Here is a 20,792-nt window from a genome sequence, read left to right as displayed (position 1 = left end):
ATACTTTATATATGCTAAACATTTGAGTATCGTTTTATGTCACCTATTTATTAGCTTCACTCATCAATCAGTTGTTGGGAAAATGGCCCACAGAGAAGAAAAGTACATACAGCTGATTCTCATTATCACGGTGGTTATGTTCTATCAGGTTACAGCGAATACTAAATTAGCAGATACTGAACCCCTGCTCGTAGGGGAAATAGAGGGTCAGGTTTCTAGGAGCTTCTGGTCATAATGTTTTCATCCACTGATCAATACATACTTTGTTTAGTGTATTTGTATCTTGAAGACACCTTACTGAGTATATATTGTTGCTTGATTAACATTATACTCGTGGCCTACAGCACTGTGACTCACGCTTGAACCAAGCTTCTCCAACACATCTATTTTCTCAAGAAGACACATCACTGCCTTCTCACACTTGGGAACACAAGGCAGCTCTTCAGCACTACATGGTGGGGCCATTTTAAACAGCAAAATGACCAAAGAAGAGCCCAAAAGTGCAAATGATGTGGCTCTAAACATACGACCTAAAGTGAAAACAAGAAGGTGGACAGTTACCATGTTTGGCCTCAGCTGGGAATGTAAGGCTACTTAAATTTTTCACTGCTCTGGGCCTGTGAATGACCATGAAAGTGCCACGAATATTGATTTGGGGGTTACATATAAGGTTTAACGAGTAGGGAAATTTACAAATATAAAATCCATGAATAACAAGGATTGACTCTATCTTCATATTTTATTTTTTTAAGATTTTATTAATTTATTCATGAGAGACACAGAGAGAGAGAGAGAGGCAGAGACATAGGCAGAGAGAGAAGCAGGCTCTCTGCAGGGAGCCCGGTGTGGGACTCGATCCCAGGACCCCGGGATCATACCTTGAGCTGAAGGCTGATGCCCAACCACTGAGCCACTCAGGTGCCCCTACTTTATCTTCATATTTTAGTAGCCTGGCCACAGTTGAATGGTGAAAATTATAGGTAAGTAAAAAACTGAATGAATGGACAGATAAATACAAATCATTTTAAAGGGAATGAGTAAAAATCAGTGTCCTTTAAATCCTGTAATTTTGAAATACAGACAGGCAGTACCATACCCACAGCAAGGAAAGTGCGAAGCTGAGACTGGCAAAATCAATATGCTGACACCTGAGGAGAAACACTTCACGGGGAGATGCAAAGGGCTCCCACATGAAGGCAGATAGAGACGAATGTGAGCCTCATTTCCCAGCTTGTGACCTTGGTGAAAACCAGTTGGAGCCTCTATTTTTCTTCTCCACAAAATCAATTAACATATCCCCCTTAGACTAAATGTCTCCTAAGGGTACATTTTCTCTCTTAGTCACAGATGCAATCCTTGGACTTTGCAAAATTCCAAATATATATATATAGCAGTATATATTTGCAGTATATATATATATATATATACACATACATATATATACACACATACACACACATATATCAATTCTCTGTCAGATATGTCAGATACTCAATGTCCAAAATGTACCAAAATGAATGCAAGAAACCTCCCAAAACGTTTTTAAAGTACAGAATGTTGTACGTTTAAAGTACAACAATAAAACACTTATTTTGTACAGAATAAAACATTTTTATTGTAAAGCCCTTGTCATGTGGGACCAATCCCTGCCGATAAATAGTTTACACATATTGGTCGTTCTATTTAGACACTCTACTGCTTTATATAAATGATTTATGTGAATCCAAATTATATGAATGATTTATTGATTTCTTTATTTTTATTTAACAAACACTTATACAGTACTATGCACCAGGCATTGTTTAACGCTTTATAAATATTAATTTATAATCCTTGTAACAACACTATGCAGTAGGTATTATTATTAAAGGCATTTTATAACATAAGGCGTAGAAAGAGTAAGTAACTTGCCCAAGGTCACATAACAAGTAAATGGCAGACCCAGGATCTGAACTAAGTGCTGTGGCTGCAGAGTTCATGTTTATAACCTCTGCTTCTTCACTATAGCCGGAGGTTCCAAACAAGGAAACAGGAGTTAAGCAACTGACCCAAGGTGGCAATGAACCCACTGGTGCGTCTGATTCCAAAGCCTGTGTCTTTAGGATTTATGGCTCCAGGCTACTAGTGGTCTGATAATAAAACAACAGAGGTTCACAATGATTTGCTACTAATGCTGCTTCTAACGGCTTCCAAGGCACAGGCAACTTGCTTTCTCTCTTCGTGTTTTCTTAATAATGCAGCTAGATTATCATTGCCATGATTTTGGATTCTGTGGGTTGTGGGAGCAGGTGTTCATGGAATATAAGAAAGAGTTTTAGCCCATTCTAGAACTAAGAAAGGGAGGCAGTATGTTGTCAAGATAACAGCTTGAGCTATGGACTGACACTGTCTGCATTCAAATCAGGCTGCTCTGCTACCAGCTGTGAAGTTTTGGTAAATTGCTTCACCTCTCTGGACCTCACTTTCATTTGTAAAATCGGTACAGTTTTACCCATTCAAACCATGATTGCACTGACTCGAGGATTCAGTGAATTAATACCTATAAAGCAGTGAGAAAGGTCTTTGGCACTTGGTAAACACACGAATAAAATTTCACTGATAGATGCAATACTTTGAAAGTAGCCCAGTTTGTCTTTTAGACAGTTTCACGTCTCGTGTACTAGGAGTTTCCCACATTTTTGTGATCGCACGCCTCTGTCGGTGCAATTGACATGTATATCCTTATTTTATGTATAAATGATGGAAATTACATTGCTGTAGTAATGAATTTCATGAAATTTTAAGCTAGACCACAGGCTCACCAGGTCCTCATTCATCTTGCCCCAATACCCTCAAGCTGTCCTGGGGCACCCCTGGATTGTTGCGCCTCTCTTCCCCAAAGAATTCTTTGTTCAAAGCTGCCTATGGCCTCCTCCAGTCCTTCTCAATTCCAATGACTTACTAAAGAAAAAGGGGTAGCTGTTGAAGAAAAGTAATTATATCCACTACCATCTGGGAATAATAGTAGTCATCGTAGTCCCTCAGCTCTTCCAAGATTATTCACACACTCAAAAAAAAAAAAAAACAAACAAAAAAAAAAAAACATCCTGTGTTATCCTTCCTGAATCCTTCACCAAAGACTAGAAGTCTGGGGGCCAAGGTAGGGTCGGCCTTAAATTGATTCTACTTACTTTTCCCTTCTCCAACTTCAAACTCCAAGAGCCTGTTTGGTGAGTGCCATGGTTCTCTAGCAGGGTTAGTGATGAATATTATGCTAGTGTAAATCACTTAAAAACTAGACTCAAAGACATTGAAGACCATAGGCATGTGAGAACGAAGTCAGAGGAATTGATTAGTAAAGAATGCTGAGAACCAGGTTTTGGAATTTGAGTTTGCTCCAGATGACAAAACAAACAGAAGTCATTGAAGAGTGATGCTCTTTAAAGGTAGGAGAGGATGAATCCTGCTTTTATACTCATTACTCTGCTCAGTTTTTATTTCCATCCCAAGAAATACAAACACTTAAAATGTAGAAGAAAAAGAAACCTCTTTATTTTTACCCTTCTTCCTTATATAGTCCAAACCTGAGATTACATTTGGCTTTGGGGAAAAAAAACAAAAACAAAAAAAACTTTCTTGTAGCAAATAATCCACATGTCATAATAGCATAGGAAAGGGCAAACATGGATCCTTTGGGATTGCTATGCATCCAGGAGATACCTATAATATATATTCTTAAATATATATATATATATATATATATATATTTTTTTTTTCCTATGCGTCGTTAGATGTGATAGTAGCTGACACCAGTCTTGGGAGCTGCCAAAATTGTGCTACAGATCTGTGGACTGGTTGTCTCCTTTGACAAGATAGGAAGTATCCATGAACTATGAAGAGACCTAGAGAAAAAAAGTGATTTACTTCATAGGAATAAAAATACCTCACTAAACATTCTTCAAGAAACTCTTTAGTTCATAGACATTTTGCAGGAAACATTGTTTCTTCGTGTGTTATGAATATTGCTTTCCCGTACTAAGGGATAGTCACATTAAACATGCCTGTGAAATGATCATTTTACAAGAATTACAAGGTTTAATAAGAGTAGAAGCCCATCAATAAATCCCACTCATTCATTAAACAGTGATGTACTGAATATTACACCAGACCCTATTCCAGGTGCTTGGGATATATGAATGAACAACATAAATAAATTTAAAAACTTCCATAGGTTTTTGCATTCCTACGTGTCTTTCTGAGGATCTCAAGAACGCAGTGTTGGGTTGGTAGGAAGCAACCTTGAGGGATGAGGTTATGTCTCCTCTGGGGACACAGAATGGGATTCTTTTTGTGTGCCAAGAACCCCTGGGTTCTCAAGCTCGTTAGGCCTTTGGTACAATGCAGACCTGCCGTGTGTAGCATTTCTCTGCCGCCGTGGACAGTTTGGAGGACAAAGAATACAACAGAAATAGGATGCCCGTGCTTTTTGCTGTGCCACGAACTGTAAAGTTTTATTTGGACTCAAGAGTCGCATGCCTTTTGCCTCCATCTGTGAAACATCCACAGGATGACTTTGTAGCTTTAGGGTAAAACCAGTCCCATGCATGACAGGTTTCTGCCCTCATTCCACGTCTATTCTAGCCCATATTGTTTCGGTTCTGTCCTGCTTTTATATTTTAACAAAAATTTAGAATTCTCCTGGCTTATTTCTGCTCCTTGTCTCAGGATGTCACCTGGGCCTTTTACTTGTGTCTCTTCGCCACTACCACCAAAAAGAGAAACATTGTCTTATAACATGACAATATATGATAAAGTTTCATGGGAAATTAATAAATCTTGAGCAATATGATTTTTATTTTCACAGGACAATCCCTGCTCTGAGGCAAAGATGACAATTTCAATACTAAGAGAGAGAATCATTTTGTAGATCTATCACTAATGGACCGCTGAAGGCAGGAATTTCAGTCATGTTTTTTGCTGGAGGTCAATACTAATTAGTGATATTTTGTCAGCGGGATTTCTCTTTCAAAATTATTTTGTAATTCTCAGGTAACTCTTCCTCCTCCCCACTACTTGCTTTTTAGAGTTGGATTTACAAGCTCATTATTGATGGATTGTTTAGAGGTCTCTTATGATGCCAGAGTTGGCTTGCTATGTTAGATCTTCTGATATGTAAAATATAGCATATTTCAAATGGTTCCTAATACAAATGTTACATGTACCCTCAAGCCATGAGGGCGATGTGTCCTCTCTCCAATACATACATTTTTATTTTTCACTGAAAAGGACCCCGGCGGGGAAATAAAATGACTAACAGCAAGGAAGGGAGGAAGGAAGACGTGTTGAGCCTGAAGCTTCAGGGAAGAGCTGTTAAATGTCACCTTACCATTTAAGATTAGGGAAAACATATTTAGGAAATGTAAATATGTGCTTAGCCCAGAGTTCAGTTATTCATTCATCTAATTTAGTTAAACAGACACTAATCAAGGAATCCTATGCCGAGAGTTTCCCCAGATGGTAAGATAGGGTCCTTGTGCCTGAGGTCTGAAGCTCATAGTAGAGTAGAAACGTACACTCAGGGACGCCTGGGTGGCTCAGTGGTTGAGCATCTGCCTTTGGCTCAGGTCCTGGGGTCAAGTCCTGCATCAGGCACCCGTCAGGGAGTCTGCTTCTCCCTCTGCCTATGTCTCTGCCTCTCTCTCTCTCTGTGTCCCTCATGAATAAATAAATAAAATCTTAAAAAAAGAAAAGAAAAGAAATGCACACTCAGTGCATATCAGTGCCAAGGCAAGGATGATCCAGAAATTCGTAAAAAGAGCACTCACCTCATTCTTAGGCAGTCTATGAAAGGCTTTCTGGAGTTGACGTTTGGGATGAGTCTTGATTTTACTTTTCTAGTAGATGTTGGGTGATAATGCTATTATGCCAGACATGGTGCTGAAGCGATTCATAGTCTTAAAAAAACATTAAAACAGACAATCAGGGCGATATTAAAAATTGAAGCATATGCTCAATCAAAAAATATGTGCATTAGAGAAAAAGTCATAGTTAAAAGTTCTTCTTTTTGCTTTTGATGTTTACAGTCCTCCCAAATCACTCACTGACAGCACCTCAGTAACCCCAGCCGCCCCCTCCCGCTGGCTGCATTCCCAGCCTCATCTTTCATCCCAACTCTGCAGCCGTGTCTCTTTTTTAAACCTAGATTTCTGACATATGGAGCCAGTAATACAGCATTGATGAATTTCTTCCTTTTATGTTTCTCAATGATTTGGATTTCTATTTGGGATAAATATAGTAAAGGCCTTTTAGGCTTTCATATTTAAAAAAAAAATGCTTCCAGATTTCATCCTTCCTGGCAAAGGTCAAAGTTCAACATATAATCTTTGACTCTGTGTTGCTCTCCAGAATGGCTGGATCTTAGAAACGTCTTGTTGCTCTTGTTTTTGAAGCTTTGGATTTGGTTTGGTTGTGGTTATTGTTAAGTGATGTTCTGACCTGGATTATCATGATATATTAGGCTTGATGGGGCTGTATTGTGGGACCAGATGAAATACTGTGTGGGAAAGTCATCGAGCAGGTGGAAAGTGCTGTTTAATTCTTCTAACAGGAGAGGCTCACGGTGGTATGGAGAAAATATAAAAAGCAGCAGAACAGGTTAGCAGAGCCGGAGAACAGCAAATGTCTCCTCTGTCATTGTGTGCAGATTTTAATCAAATGGCCTGCCTCACGCAGCTTTATTTTGCATTGAGAGATATTCCATGTCCCCAAAATATTTCTCTGATGGTGGTAATGAATCGCATTGCCCTCTCGGTTGTAAGAGTGCGGGTACTCTGCTGCGGAGCCATATGGTTCCCATTTATTTTAATGTGTCTTTGACATCAGGAGAATTGCTGAGACAGCACAGGAAAGTGCTTACATCTTGGACTGCAGCCAGGGCTACGATTATTTATGTGTAGTAACAACCACCTTTTTCCCCCAGTAAGAAACAGTATGGTCTTAAGATGATATCCATGTTGAGATTCTAATAAAATGAGAGTATAAATTTATATATTTTGCAAATGGCTGTTTCTCTAGCAGTAGTGAAATGTGTTTCTTAAGCAGGAGGTTTTAGGGCTTAATTGCACGTATGAGAAATTAAGGAAATAAACTGGGAAGTAGGTGGTCCTTATTTTCTCACTGATAATAGAGGAGTACTTTTTATTTGGTTTTGACAGCATCACCAAGATAGTACTCTGTATATGTAATGCTTTCCGTCTGTGATTCTTAAGGCTTTTTACAAAGGTAATTATTCCTGGTAATATTCCTATGAGGTAGATAAACATAATTCTGAAAATATTAATGGAGGAACTGAGACACGCGGATGCTCATGAAGGTAATTTGTACAATGGATCGTAGCAATTATTAGAATTCAGAGTTTTGATTGATTACATTATTTAACAATTTATTATTTTCTGGGTCCCAGGACAGGATCATGTTTTCTCTAATTCATTAGTAATATTACATGCTTACAATAAAGAAATGTCCTTTACGAATAAGAAGACAAATAAACACCTCCATAACAATGTATGTGCCATATGTTCCATGTGTAAATGTTAACATTGAATCCTCCAGATTCCTTGGAAAAGTTTAGTATTATCTAAAGAGATGTCTATAGTGTGAAAAGAGAAAAGAATTGACTTGATCAAAATCCTATAAAAATAGCTCCTACCAGTAACAATGTCAGGTGGTTAGAGGAGTATGTGGACCAGATGGAGAAAATTCCCAATTTCCAGTCTACTTTGGGCAAAACTGAGCAGATTTAGCAAAACCATTTCACATAACATTGTGTTTCAAATATTTTATGCAAGGATTTGAATTTATAAATTTCATTTAAGTAATGTATTACAAAAAGACAAAACTGAATCGGAAGGAAGACTGCACATCACATAGAATTGGAACAACAAAATTGATGATACGAGTCCCTGTAAATTTGATGGATGGATTGAGAAGAAATGAAAATTAGAATGAAAATGAGTAGATCACTCAGTGAGTGGTATTATTTAATCTATAGTTTGATCTAAATTTATTTTAGTTTGGCAATTCACCATCCCCAATATCAATCGCATTTTCTATTGATGGCTAGGGCACTCTGCGGTCAGAGCACACTTGCAGTAGAACATCAAATTAATGCAAGGGGGCTTAAGGTTAGTGTTAAGTCAATTATCTATAAAGGAGAACATGATTTCTTTCTAAAATTTTGATGCTTCAATTTTTCAATTTCAATTTTATAACTTTAAAATATAATATGTATCCCTTCTGTCTTAACACATATGAGAGCAAATGATTCCTTCCCTTTTTTTTTATTCATAAGAATTAGGGGGAGAGTGCAGGGGACATCTTGAATAAAATAGAAATGTGTGGATAAAAAATAGCTAGTTCTGAAAAATAATCATTGTTTGTGATTTAGTCATTTTAATTATTTATGACATCAAAGCTGGGAGGGAGGTCTAAGTTTACACTTAGACATAATTTTTTATATGCAGCTTTCTGAATTTACATCAAAATCTTAGGTGGTAAATCTTATTTTTTTTAAGCTGAGAACTGCCAAATAGACGATTATGCTGTAAAAGCACCCCAATAATGTCAAAACCAGCTTGCAGCATCTGAGCAGTATGGGCTGTAGCTGTCTGGAGAGACTCAGGAGAGAGCCTGTCCCCTCCGTGCGGTTCTCTCGCTTGCTTGTATGGACGTAGCCGACAGACTGAATGGATGACGACGTGACATGCATGTTCATGATCCAAAACAAAGCTTTAGTCATCCAGACTCAAGGGTCATCTTTTTATATTATTTCTATTTTTGCTGGTTTGTTGTTGTCATTGTTGAATTGCATGTGCAGCATGTGGACGTATCTTGATGGAAAACTGACTTCACACAGTCTTGTATGAGAAGGTTTTTGTTTGGTTTTGTTTTTGCAAACTGGTGACTTAAACAAAAGGGTGTCATCTTGAATTTTTTTTACTTAGAAGCTGCAATTCACAAAAGACATTATTAGTCTTGAGGGAAATCCATTGTGAATATTTTCAACTTAGTATTAGAATGGAAAATAACGTGTAGCTAAATGATTAAACTACCTCATCTTGCCTGAGAATTATAAAACTATTCCTCCCCTACAGAAGGACTGAAATCACAATGATGACTGGTTCTTATGTATGTTTATCATATTTTATGTGGTGCAAGCCTGCTTGCCCCTTTACTAGCACACGAGTTGTTTGGTTGGTTTGAGATGGGGAAGAGTGACATTTAGAGCCTCGGGAGAGAGATGTGCTACAATTTTAAAAGCATTTGGAGCTATCATTCACACTGTAGGGAGCCAAATACAAACTTGGGTTTGACATCTAGGGCATCCCTGTGAGTGGGAGCTATTTTTCTTTGATTTTTGTTTTTGAATGCTATTTCGTAGTAAAAGGGCAGTAATACAAAGGGGAAAAAACCCTGACTTATTATTTGGAGGATTCTGACATTTTCTTACATTTCCTGGTTCTGTCTTAGTTCTGATTACTTTTTAGGAAATGCAAAGCACTTCAATTCCAAAACATTGAGTATACCCCAGTAGTGCCTGTCCAATTGTTTGGGAGATTCTTTTTCTTTTGTTTGTGACTGTCTGTATGTGTTTTTCTACCCTTCATAACCAAGTATAAAATAACATACTGAGTACACAACAACGTAACATGGATTTAGCCATAGATGATAGATCACTTTACATCCCACATTTAAGATAATTTGGGTTTTGTTCATGAGTCGGAAAGAAAACATCCTCAGTTCTTATTTTTGTCTTGCCTCTCATTCACTCATGTTCCAGACATTTCCTTATTATCAATCCTGTGGAGTTTCTCCCACCTGAATGATTCACTCGTGCCCTAAATACCTCACTTGAGCAAAATAATAAATGGCGCGACTGGGGCAAGTATCTTCAGGAAGCTTGAGGATGTAACTTAAAGGAATAAAAGGGGAAAACTAGAACAAGGAAGGATTGCTTTTAATAGCAAACTAGACTTCATTTTCAAAGAAACTACTCCTATATTTCTTGGTTGCTGGATCCATTTTTACTCTGTGGTTGGGATTTGAGACCATGTAGTTGACACCTAATCAAGAGGGGCCAACCTGGACTGCCATGGCAAGCTGGAGGACACATAAAAATATGATCACTGGACATTTACAGAAGTCACTTGTAAAGATTAGGGACTTTTTTTTATCTTAATAACTTTAACCATTGGAAATCGACTTAATATCTGAGCTATTAGGCTAGTTTTTATACAAAATACTTTCTGATGAAATCAGATTTTTTGTTTATAAGCTAGGTAGGCTTCATGACTTCATAACTGATTTGATCTTCATTTGTTTTTCAAAGAAGAACATGCACACTTTGAGAGCCCCTGATTAATTCGGGGTGTATGTTTAAAAAAAATAAGAGTTTTTATTGCCCAAGATTTACCAGATAAGTTAATTTCAGTAATCTCATTTTGCCTAGACTAACTTCCCCCCAAATAAATGAAAAATAAACTCAAAATATAGACTTACAAATCATGTGGTATTGGAATGCCTGGGTGGCTCAGTGGTTTGGCACCTGCCTTTGGCCCAGGGCATGATCCTGGAGTTCCAGGATCGAGTCCTATGTGGGGCTCCCTGCCTGCTTCTCTCTCTGCCTGTCTCTCTCTCTCTCTCTCTCTCTCTCTCTCTCTCTCTCTCTATCTCTCATGAATTAAGAAATCAAATCTTTGAAAAAAAAATCATCTGGTATTTTCCTTTTGAGCATAGTGCATAGGAGAGAGAAGTGTATCATTGACTTTAGACCCAAATGGTAGAATTAATATTTTCCATAATTTCCCTCTTGTTTAACATCAGACTGGACCACAAACTCTCAACCTGCATGTACCAAATTTAGTGCCAAAAAACATAGCTCTTACTGCTTTCTGCCTTTCTGGCTTTCACAGTGCTTTGCTGATGATTGTTGACATTAAAAAGAACAAGTGCCTTGAGAGGGTAACTAGCGTGCTGCTCAAGCATAGTTAGCTCCAGAGTGGCTGCACTGTGGTGGAGCCAATAGTCTAAGATCTGGTCTTCAATTTTATAGGCCCAGACACATCATGGTCTCTCGCATGCAGACAAGACAATCTCCAGTGTAATGACACATACTATGCATATTCAGAAATAACTGTTAAACATCTGAAACAAATTTGATTATTTTCAGCAAAAGAAAAAAATTAATGTATCAAGTAGATAGTCTTGTTGATCTGAAGATGTATTCCAATTTGTATGAACAGGTTGGTTTAGGAGTGTGGAAGTGGAGCCAAGTCAGAAGCATTTTCTTAGAGTTTAATTTGATTCAACTGTGATACTTTGATATATTCATCTCCTCTGTTGGATCAAATATTCATGTCATCACAGCATTGGCTTCCCTGGATGGTCTTGGAAACACACTGTCCAGTTCTGAGTTTTGGCTTCCATTTTTAATTCACTCTGTGCATGAACTCTATATAATTTATGGCACGGATTATTTTGTCTACTTACATTCTTACCCTGGCATTGTGAACTAGACAATTTCTCAATTGTCTTCTTCATTCACTTTTAAAGCATTATTTTAAGAAAGGTATATTCTGCAGACAACTAACATCAGTTGCTCTGTGCTATTTATTCCTGTAGTTTACAAAGATCAATACTATCTCCATAAAATGTGATCATTTGGCAGTAACAGCAGTGTACCCTGATGGGAGCCATAATGGCGTTCTCCAGAGCTGTCCTGGGCAGTGTACACAGTACTGCCGCATTTACGCACTTCAACCTCCGGGTGGTAACTATGAATGAGATCAAAGAAAACAGGTTGAAAGACACACAAAAAAATTTGTATCATGTATGAAAACAGACTAATTATTTTCAAAGCGGTAATGAAAGACACCTCCACCCTTTTTTTTACTTGCTCTTGACCTCACAGTGGTGAAATGAATTCTGAACTCTATAGAGGCACAAAGTAGAGTTCAATCCCTCTGCAAATGGCACAAATTAGTAGGTAGGCATATGAGGGAGGTTTCCGATTCCCTAAGGCAGCTGTGCTGAGTGAATTTGGCCTGTTTTTCCCAGGCTTGAAGAACACAGACTCTTTTTTATGGCTTCATTTTGCGATGTTAGTCAAATTGGGGCCTGGAGGCAGGAGATAGCCCATAAAGGCCCATTCTAGCGCTCCAATTCAATCATCAGAAGAGAGACGTGGGTGGCTCCTATATTCAGGAAAGCCACATTTAAAGTATCTCCCATAAGGCTGATCTTATAGTATTTCAAAGCCTTCCTTTTAAACATATTCCATAGGCATTTCGATCTTTGTTTTTACGGTGCTATTTATAATATGCAAATTCTAGGACAAGGATAAGCACAGGTTTGAATTATAAACCCTTGTGGATAGGAACTGACACCAATCCAATCCTAACACACTTTGACCATGTTAGCAATGCCAAGAGTCCCGCTGAAGGGACTCTATAGTCTGCCACTATCGTTATCCTCAAAGCCTTAGAAAATTGTCTCTAAACTCTCTCTTTTGGGGAAAATATAATCTGACTTTTTAGGAAATAGTAGATTCATATCACAATAGATTTATCCAGAATATTGAAGAATTTTTATAATCTAGAAGTACAGGTACAAGTCTAAATAAGTGTTAAAAAGAAAATCTGTTGGGATCCCTAGGTGGCTCAGTGGTTTGGCGCCAGCCTTTGGCCCAGGGCGTGATCCTGGAGAGCCAGGATCGAGTCCCACATCGGGCTTCCTGCATGGAGCCCGCTTCTCCCTCTGCCTGTGTCTCTGCCTCTCTCTGTCTCTCTGTGTCTCTTGTGAAAAAAAATAAATAAAATCTTTTTAAAAAATGAAAGAAAATTTGTCTAGACTACTACCATGAATTGTCTAAAAAAATAAGTAATAAAATCATCAGAGATGTTTATAATATTTATTTTAAATGGGTTCATTAAAATATATTTTTTAATTTATAAATTCATGGCCTTGAAAGATAATGTCTGAAGGGCATCATTTTATGATAATAAGAGTGAAAAAGGTTGAAGGTTATCACCCCAAAACCAGAAGCTCTCGCCTGCTCTAAGATGGTGACAGATGAGGCTGTCAGGGTGGCAGATTCGTAGGCAGGTTGTTGAATTTTTCTTTCTACGGTAATCTTTCACATTTTGACAAATTCTTCCCTGTTTTGAGATGATTTAAACATACCGTTATGAAGCAGATCAGAGCTTTTAAATCAAAGTTGAAAACTGTCTCTGCTGCCAGGAGTACAAGTATGTGTAGTGAACATGTACATAAATAAATGGGGAAATTATGTGCACGTTTGAAAGCCTTTGCTTTCTGGCAATCTCCTCTGGAGAGGTAAAACAGTAGAAAAAAGAAGAAGTTGGGAAAATGAAATCCTTGCCCAAATGTCATATTTCTCTTACTCCGTAAACTTTTGAGTCTGTTCATTCTGCCTGAGTTTCTCATCGCTGGAAATGGAAGGTCCATGTGGGCAGGAATCACCATCTGGTTTTTTCACCAATATATCCAATCATCCAGAAAGTGCCTGGCACATAGCAGGCCCTTGATTTATATTTACTGAATAAACCAATTCATGAAATGAGATTAATCATAACAGCCTCTCTGTATTTGGGTTGAATGCTTTATGAGGTGGAGGACATAGGAGACTAAGGAACTTGAACCCCCTTGTTAGAAGATTCTTATATAAATTCAAAGTGATAGTGTAGTCCCTTTTCTCTCATTGTGTAGCCTTCCAAATCAAAATCATCTCTGAAGGCAGCAGCAGTTGACATCTACCAGAAGTAGTATGACAGCAAGTTTCAGCCTTGTTCGGTTCCCTCAGGGTGGCTTCAGCTCTCTCTGTGAAATGGCGGTTAAGAGCCTGGACCTTGAAATAATGAACCCCAGCTTCACTACTGGTTATATGACTTTAGCAATGTTATTTAACCTTTAGTGACTTGGTTTCCTCAAATGGAGACATGGGTAATATCAACCCAAGGAGATGTAAGGATAAAATGAGATAATTCATGTAAAATTCTTTGCGTGGCCCAGCACTTGGGAAGTACTCCATAAGCTCCATAAACGTTAGCTTATATTACTTGTTGCTATCCAAGGATTTTTGCCTCATTTATTGTTTCTGCCTATTTTTCTACTTGAATGTGCATATTAGTTTAGAAACAAAGTACCACTAACTCAGTGACTTAGAACAACGAAAATTTCTTGTCTCAACAGTTCTGGAGACAAGATTGAAATCAACATGTTAGCAGAACTGTGCTTTCTATGAAAGCAGTGGCTTTCCTTGCATTTCCAGCTCCTGGTAGCCCTAGGCATCCCTTAGCTTTCTGCAGCATACTCCTAATCTCTGTTATCCATCTTCACACAGATTTCTCCCTTTGTCTCTTTACATCATCCCTCGCTGCATGTGAGTTTATATTTTCCCTTTTTAAATGGACACCATTTGTACTGGATTAGCACCCACCCTGATGATCTCACCTCAACTTGATCACCTGTATAAGGACCTCGTTCCCAAATAAACTTACATCCTGGGGTATCGAGGGCTAGAACCTCAACAAATTGGTAGCAGTGAGAAGGAAATGACCCATAAGAGCATGATTCTATATTTTCCTCCTCAATTCAGTGTACTTCCTTCCCCAATGGAGAAGTGTCTATAATATGGCACCAGAGTGGGAGCTTTTAAGTTTGAGTGTAGCCTTGCCACTAACTACCTTCATTGAAAATACTCAAATTCTGCAAGTCTGGGCTACTTTATAAAATAGAAGGACCGGGTTAGATGGTGTCTAGCATGTCTTCCATCTCCAAAAGGTCATGTTTATAATGTGTGGCCCTCTTTCTCAACCACAGCGTGTATCTCAAACTTACACGATGTTCAATGCATCTTGGTGGCCTTGTAACTAATAATAAAGGTTCTGATGTATTTCATGACCATTGCCAATCATCTCAGTATATACTTGTATTAAAATCCCACTGTCTGCAATGCTTTAGTGGGGTTCTTATCAAATCAAAGCTTTGTTAGATCTAGGTTGTAAAAATGTCTAAATAGTGCCACTGAGCCTTTTTATGTGAGTTTTTATTGCTTCGTGAAATTTTCTAAAATTTGTAAATAGACATTTTTCTATGCCAAATGCCCCTGATATCAAAATAAGATCCAGAATATAAGACTTTGTAGTGTAGTGTGTCTTTTCTGATTAGACTATGATGCAACTCTCGTGAAAACCATAAAACCAAAACTTAAGACGTTAGGGAAAATAAAATTAAATCCTGCCACTGACTCATAGACTGTTGGCAACTTTCCTGAAAGTTTGCTTAGACTACCATTACAGAGGGCTTAAAAGTCTACTCTACTACAGCTAGAAGAAAATTCAAGAAAGGAAATAGAAATCTATGCCAGCTCTCAGATACAACATTTTTAGTGTCTCCTAGCCCAAAAGGGTTGACTGTAGATTCAATATCATCAAATGGCACTTTCTAATTCTTCACCTCATCTGAAACCTGTTGCCGTAGGTGTTCACTGAATTGTTTCTTTCTCTTCCAGCCTCCTCCATCCTCAAAAGAGAGAAGCGGCTAAGGACAAAGAATGTGCATTTCAGTTGTGTCACCGTGTACTACTTCACCAGGAGGCAAGGTTTCACGAGTGTGCCCAGTCAAGGGGGCAGCACCCTGGGCATGTCCAGCCGCCATAACAGCGTGCGCCAGTACACTCTTGGTGAATTTGCAAGAGAGCAAGAGAGGCTCCACCGGGAGATGTTGAGAGAACACCTCAGGGAGGAAAAACTGAACTCTTTAAAACTAAAGGTAAAAAAGCATTAGGAGCTCACTTTTTGCAAAACCTTGTATCCTTACCTTGATTTGGTTGAATTATCCGTTTTCATACTTGTTACATACTTTCATACTTTTCATACGTCGTGGACCAAGCTGGACATTTTACACAACAGACTACCTGCCTGCTGAGGCTTTTTTTTTTTTCTTTTAAGCGAAAACAGTAGTGTCTTCACTGAAAGCTATGTGGAAAGCCTATCTGACATCATTTAATTATTCATTCAATAAATATTTGTTATTGAGTACCACCAGGTCATAGAGCCTATGCTTGGGCTGGGGCCCACTGGTATCAAAAATAGATGTGGTCCATTCTCTTCTAGAACTTTTATATTAATAGGAAAGAAAAGAATCAATCATGTAGACAAAATAGAATCATAGCTTCATTAAGTGCTATAAAGGAGATTTGCAAAGGCTGTGAAAGTATGTAACGGGGCATTGGTGTGGTCCAGAGGTCAAGGAAGGCGTCTTCAAGGAAGTGACGACTAAATGGAAATCCGAACAACTAACTAAGCCAAAGGGTTGGCAAGAGTGGTTCAGGCAACAGGAAGAGCCAGAACTGCCTTGTGCTGGAGGAGGAAGCATAGTGAGTACTAGTGTAGCTGGAACAGAGTCTACTTCATGAAGAAGACTATACATGGAGGAGGCAGAACGAGACTTTGTAGATCATGTTAAGGCACCTTTTTTTCTCTTCATCTAAGACCATCAAAAGTCATCTGAGAGTTTTGGGCATTGGGATCAGGGTAGTAGAATAATATGATCGGGTTCATCCTATGCTGTGAGAATAGTTTTGGGGTAAGGGCTGCCATGCTTAAGGGTGGGGGAGCATACAGGATTAACCAGTTAAGAGGCTATCGCAATAGTCCAGGAGAAGGATGATGGTGAGTTAGATAGACTGATGATAGGAGAGATGAAGAGAAATGGACAGAGGAAGAAGTTTCGAGAGTAAAGTCAACAGCTCTTGGTGACAGGCTGGTTTTGAAAGGAAAAGAGGGCTGGGCTTGGAAAGATACAACCCAAGAGATTGCTGGGAAAGGCAAGGCTTCATTCCAGGTGAAATCAGTGGCTAACCTGGCTAGAAACTGCTGAAGAAGAAGTGTCTGAGGAAGAAGCTGACTAAAGAACCAGCCAAAGCCTCGAATTGTGCAAAACATACCGTTGCTATGACCAAACTGCATTTGACCTAACCACTGCAAAAAGTCATTCCGCTGTAATGTTTTCACAATATTTAAAGCAGAAGCACATCAGTTAGTGTTTCCCTTTGCATAAGGATTTTTTTGTAGTGTAATGTCTTAATCATAGTCTACCATCAAATATTTTAGGAGTATCTTTAATGTTCAGATAGTATTTTAGTTGCATGTGATAATTACATCCTAAATCTTCCAGCAGGCAAGGACCATCTTTGCTGCCGGTTACTGTAGGCTGTTTGAAGTTAGAAGATTGAACAGCAATACTGGATACTGTAGAAATGCACTTTTCTCAGTAATATTGTGTTGTTGCAATATTTGATTATCCATTTGGTTGTTACAGAAAAATTCTTAATCTGGTTACTTGTTGCTGTAATAGTATATTGCCTGTATTTCTACCTCCGTAATAGGATTTATGTGCTAGATTTTAATATCCTTGAACCTGGGCTAGCACATAAGTCTTTAAAAGAAACATGGTTTACTTGCACAAAACTGATCAATTTTTAGAGACCATTCCTGCCCTTGACGTGGTTTTGTGGGTGTGAAACAAATGGTAATGATTTGAATTGGTCCCTCTTATTATAGTATTGAAATTAGGTCTACATAATTTTTCAAATCATGTTCTTGCCCTGATCTTATTTATTTGTATCTATCAATGAACATTGTGATACTTAGAGGGAAAAAAAAAGGAGGAGTCAAGAATGATTCCTGGATTTCTGGCTTACACAAATGAACAGGTTGTGGGTAAAAGTAGCTTTCTCTATGAGGATATGGCAAGGAATCCAGGAAGAGAAGTAAGTTGGGCCTGGGACTGGAAGGGAAGGGATAGATAATGAGACTATTTTTGAACATACTGATTTTGGAGAGGCTTTTGAGTTAGTAAAGAGATGTCAGAGATGTGTCCAGGCCATATTAGAGATTAAGTGGAGAGAAACACAGCTCAGAAAACATCTTTCATCAACCAAAGACAGTCTTTAAACATGTACTGATCCATCAGCCTATCAAAATATAGGAATGCTCTCCCACTATTATGGGACAAAGGAAATGTTTTTTAGGTAATCCAGGATACTTAACATAAAGAGCCTCTTATTAAATCACTGAAGCACCAATGAGCACACCTGTGTTACGTGTAACTCTAGTTCCCAGTACAAAGTCAGACAGCAGAGGTGTGCTGTGTGTTTTAAAATACCTTGTTTTTATGTATTTTGCAATTTATGTATCTGCCTTGCTCCCAATTGTATAAGAAGGCCATTGCTTAAATTAAGCGAGGCACAATCTAGCCTAGAGCTTATCTCATATTTCCTTTGGTGATATTTTTGACAAATTTCACTGGAAGTCTCTTAAGATTTTTTTGGTAGCAGCCCACTGTTATTATTGTTTTTCCTGATTGCTTTGCATATAGCTTATTTTAATAGTAAGTCTTAGATTTGCTTTTGAAATCTGCCCTCTACCTTTCTAAACCACTGTAAACCAACTCTATGCCCTACTCAAAGAACAAAGTCATTCCCAATCAAATATTGGCAAAACAATAGTAATGGCCGCCATTCATTAAGTGATTTTTATTTGCCAGGCATTTGGTAAACATCATTCAATTTAATCTTAACAAAGACCCAGTGGGATAAGTAAATTATTGGACCATGTGTGCTGAAGAAAAAGAAACTCAATGATGTTAAACACTGACTCACTCAATAGAAAACTGGTTATATTATCCTGTTACTTCTTATTCTAAAATTAATTGATTATCCCCCCTAGGCAGTGGAAAAGCCAATCTCTGTACCTATAGGGAGTCATACCGTTCTGGGGTTTGGTACTGTGTACAGTGGTTTTTAGCAGCTGGGAGACTATAATTCTATCTGAGAACCAAAAGATTTATTGTGGCGAACTTTGAGGCGCATTATACATGTGATGAATGTTGGGAGAGCCACACACCTACAAGAACCTTCCATATCAGGCAGTAATATATTCTGATACTGTAATTTGTATTCAGCGACTTTTATGCTTTTTCTTTAATAAGCTGCAGAAGAAAAGAAGAACAAAAAAAAGAAAGAAAGAAGATGAAAGAAAGAAAGAAAGAAAGAAAGAAAGAAAGAAAGAAAGAAAGAAAGAAAGCATTCTCCTATTGATTCATCTTTTATTTTTAATCGTACTTAGTGTTGGAAGTTGGAGAGGCAGTCATGGCTCGGTTTGTCATTGATAAGTGAAAACACGCAACTTCCCTTTTTGGTGAAGATGTAAACAGAAGACATTTGGATATCATTGCTCCTTTCAAATGAATACCAAGCAAAAAGATAATGGGATTCTAAGGTGTCTGATTTTAGCCTCTCTGTGTTGAAAATATTTAGAAACTCAGAAACATGTCACACGAACCTAATAAAAGATCATAGCAATGCGGACCAGTTTGCTTTAAAAAAAAAATCTGAGAAGACCGAATGAAGAAACAGTTGTATATTTTTTAAAAGATTTTTTTAAATTTACATATTCATGATAGATGGGGGGGCGGGGGGGCAGAGACACAGGCAGAGGGAGAAGCAGGCTCCATGCCAGGAGCCCAACACAGGACTCGATCCCGGGACTCCAGGATCACACCCTGGGCCAAAGGCAGGCGCTAAACCGCTCAGCCACCCAGGGGGATCCCCAACAGTTGTATATTTTAATTATAATTCCTCTAGTATATTAACTTTTATGATTTTTAAAATATCATTGACTATACTTATCTAGGGTTTAGTTATCCAAAATCTAAAATTAGCTTCCAAAAACATTCGCTATCCAAAAATATCACTCTGATACTTAAAAATTTGACTTTTAATGTAACATTTGTCTTGAAATACTAATACCTCTGGAGTAAGTAATAAAATAAATGTAGCTAAATTGATTCCATTATTTTGACTGGGGCAGCAGGAGGTTTGCTGGCACAGAACAGGGTTAAAAGAGGAAAGCAAGGATTGTACAAACTTCTCCACTTTGGCTTTGGCTGGAGGTGGTCCTCTGTGAGTGGCAGTGAGCTTGCTATGGAGTAAGAGAGAGAAGACAACTTCTGACAAGACAAACACTTTCCAAAGCCCTCCCCATGGAGACCAGCCGCAACACCACAGGAAACCCCCTGGACGTGGAACCGAGTCATTTCCCTTTTCCTTATTTGAGAACCAACAGCCCAGAGCTGTAAGGAGAAGTTCCTCTTTCCACTGTGCCAAGTCTTCCCAGGGCGTTTCACTAGGTTCCAAATAGAGAACCTGCCTCTGTAATGGCACCCCTTCTGATGCTGCCTTTCGGTGAAAGATTTGTAGACAGAAACATACACCACACACTTCTTGAAACAAACTACACACACACTACACACTTTGGAAACGAGTAAGAATAGGAATTTAGTTTTTCACTGTAAAATCGCTTCTTATTTCGAAATCCATCTCTTAATCAAATTATGAGCTAGCCACATTGGGAAATAATATATCCAATTAGATGTGTAGGAAAAAAAATCCAATTCTATTTGGGCGCTCAGGTGTCTTTTTTGTTGATGGTGTTGGTGCTCCAAACAATGTCAAAAAACAATCAATAGAGAAAGCTAAATGAATAAAATGCTTGTTCCTAGAAGAAATAACTAGCTTTAGATTTCTGAATTACAGAGAGTATCCGTTTTGCCTGTCAAGCCCATTCAAAGATGTCATACTCTTCACAGTAATCAAGGCGGTCATCTTAATACTGTACTCTTTTCCAAATTAAGTGCTTAGATTTCATCATCTGCACCACATTGTTGAACAA

At 38.3% G+C, this 20,792-nt stretch overlaps 1 protein-coding gene across 2 annotated transcripts in view; it reads left to right on the top strand.

Moving 5' to 3' along the window:
* The window catches only part of CSRNP3 (cysteine and serine rich nuclear protein 3), a 152,652-nt gene that overhangs the window by 112,783 nt on the left and 19,077 nt on the right, over positions 1–20,792 (top strand). For both annotated transcript variants that reach the window (XM_055308285.1, XM_055308286.1), the window contains exon 3: positions 15,569–15,828. In XM_055308285.1, coding sequence (XP_055164260.1) covers positions 15,569–15,828 — 260 coding nt within the window. The remainder of the gene's footprint in view (positions 1–15,568; positions 15,829–20,792) is intronic.

Source organism: Nyctereutes procyonoides, unplaced genomic scaffold (genome assembly GCF_905146905.1).
Source record: "Nyctereutes procyonoides isolate TBG_1078 unplaced genomic scaffold, NYPRO_anot_genome, whole genome shotgun sequence".
NCBI classification, from domain to species: Eukaryota; Metazoa; Chordata; class Mammalia; order Carnivora; family Canidae; genus Nyctereutes; species Nyctereutes procyonoides.
The sequence above is the reverse complement of the archived record's forward strand: the minus strand, read 5'-3'. Positions and strand labels throughout refer to the sequence as shown.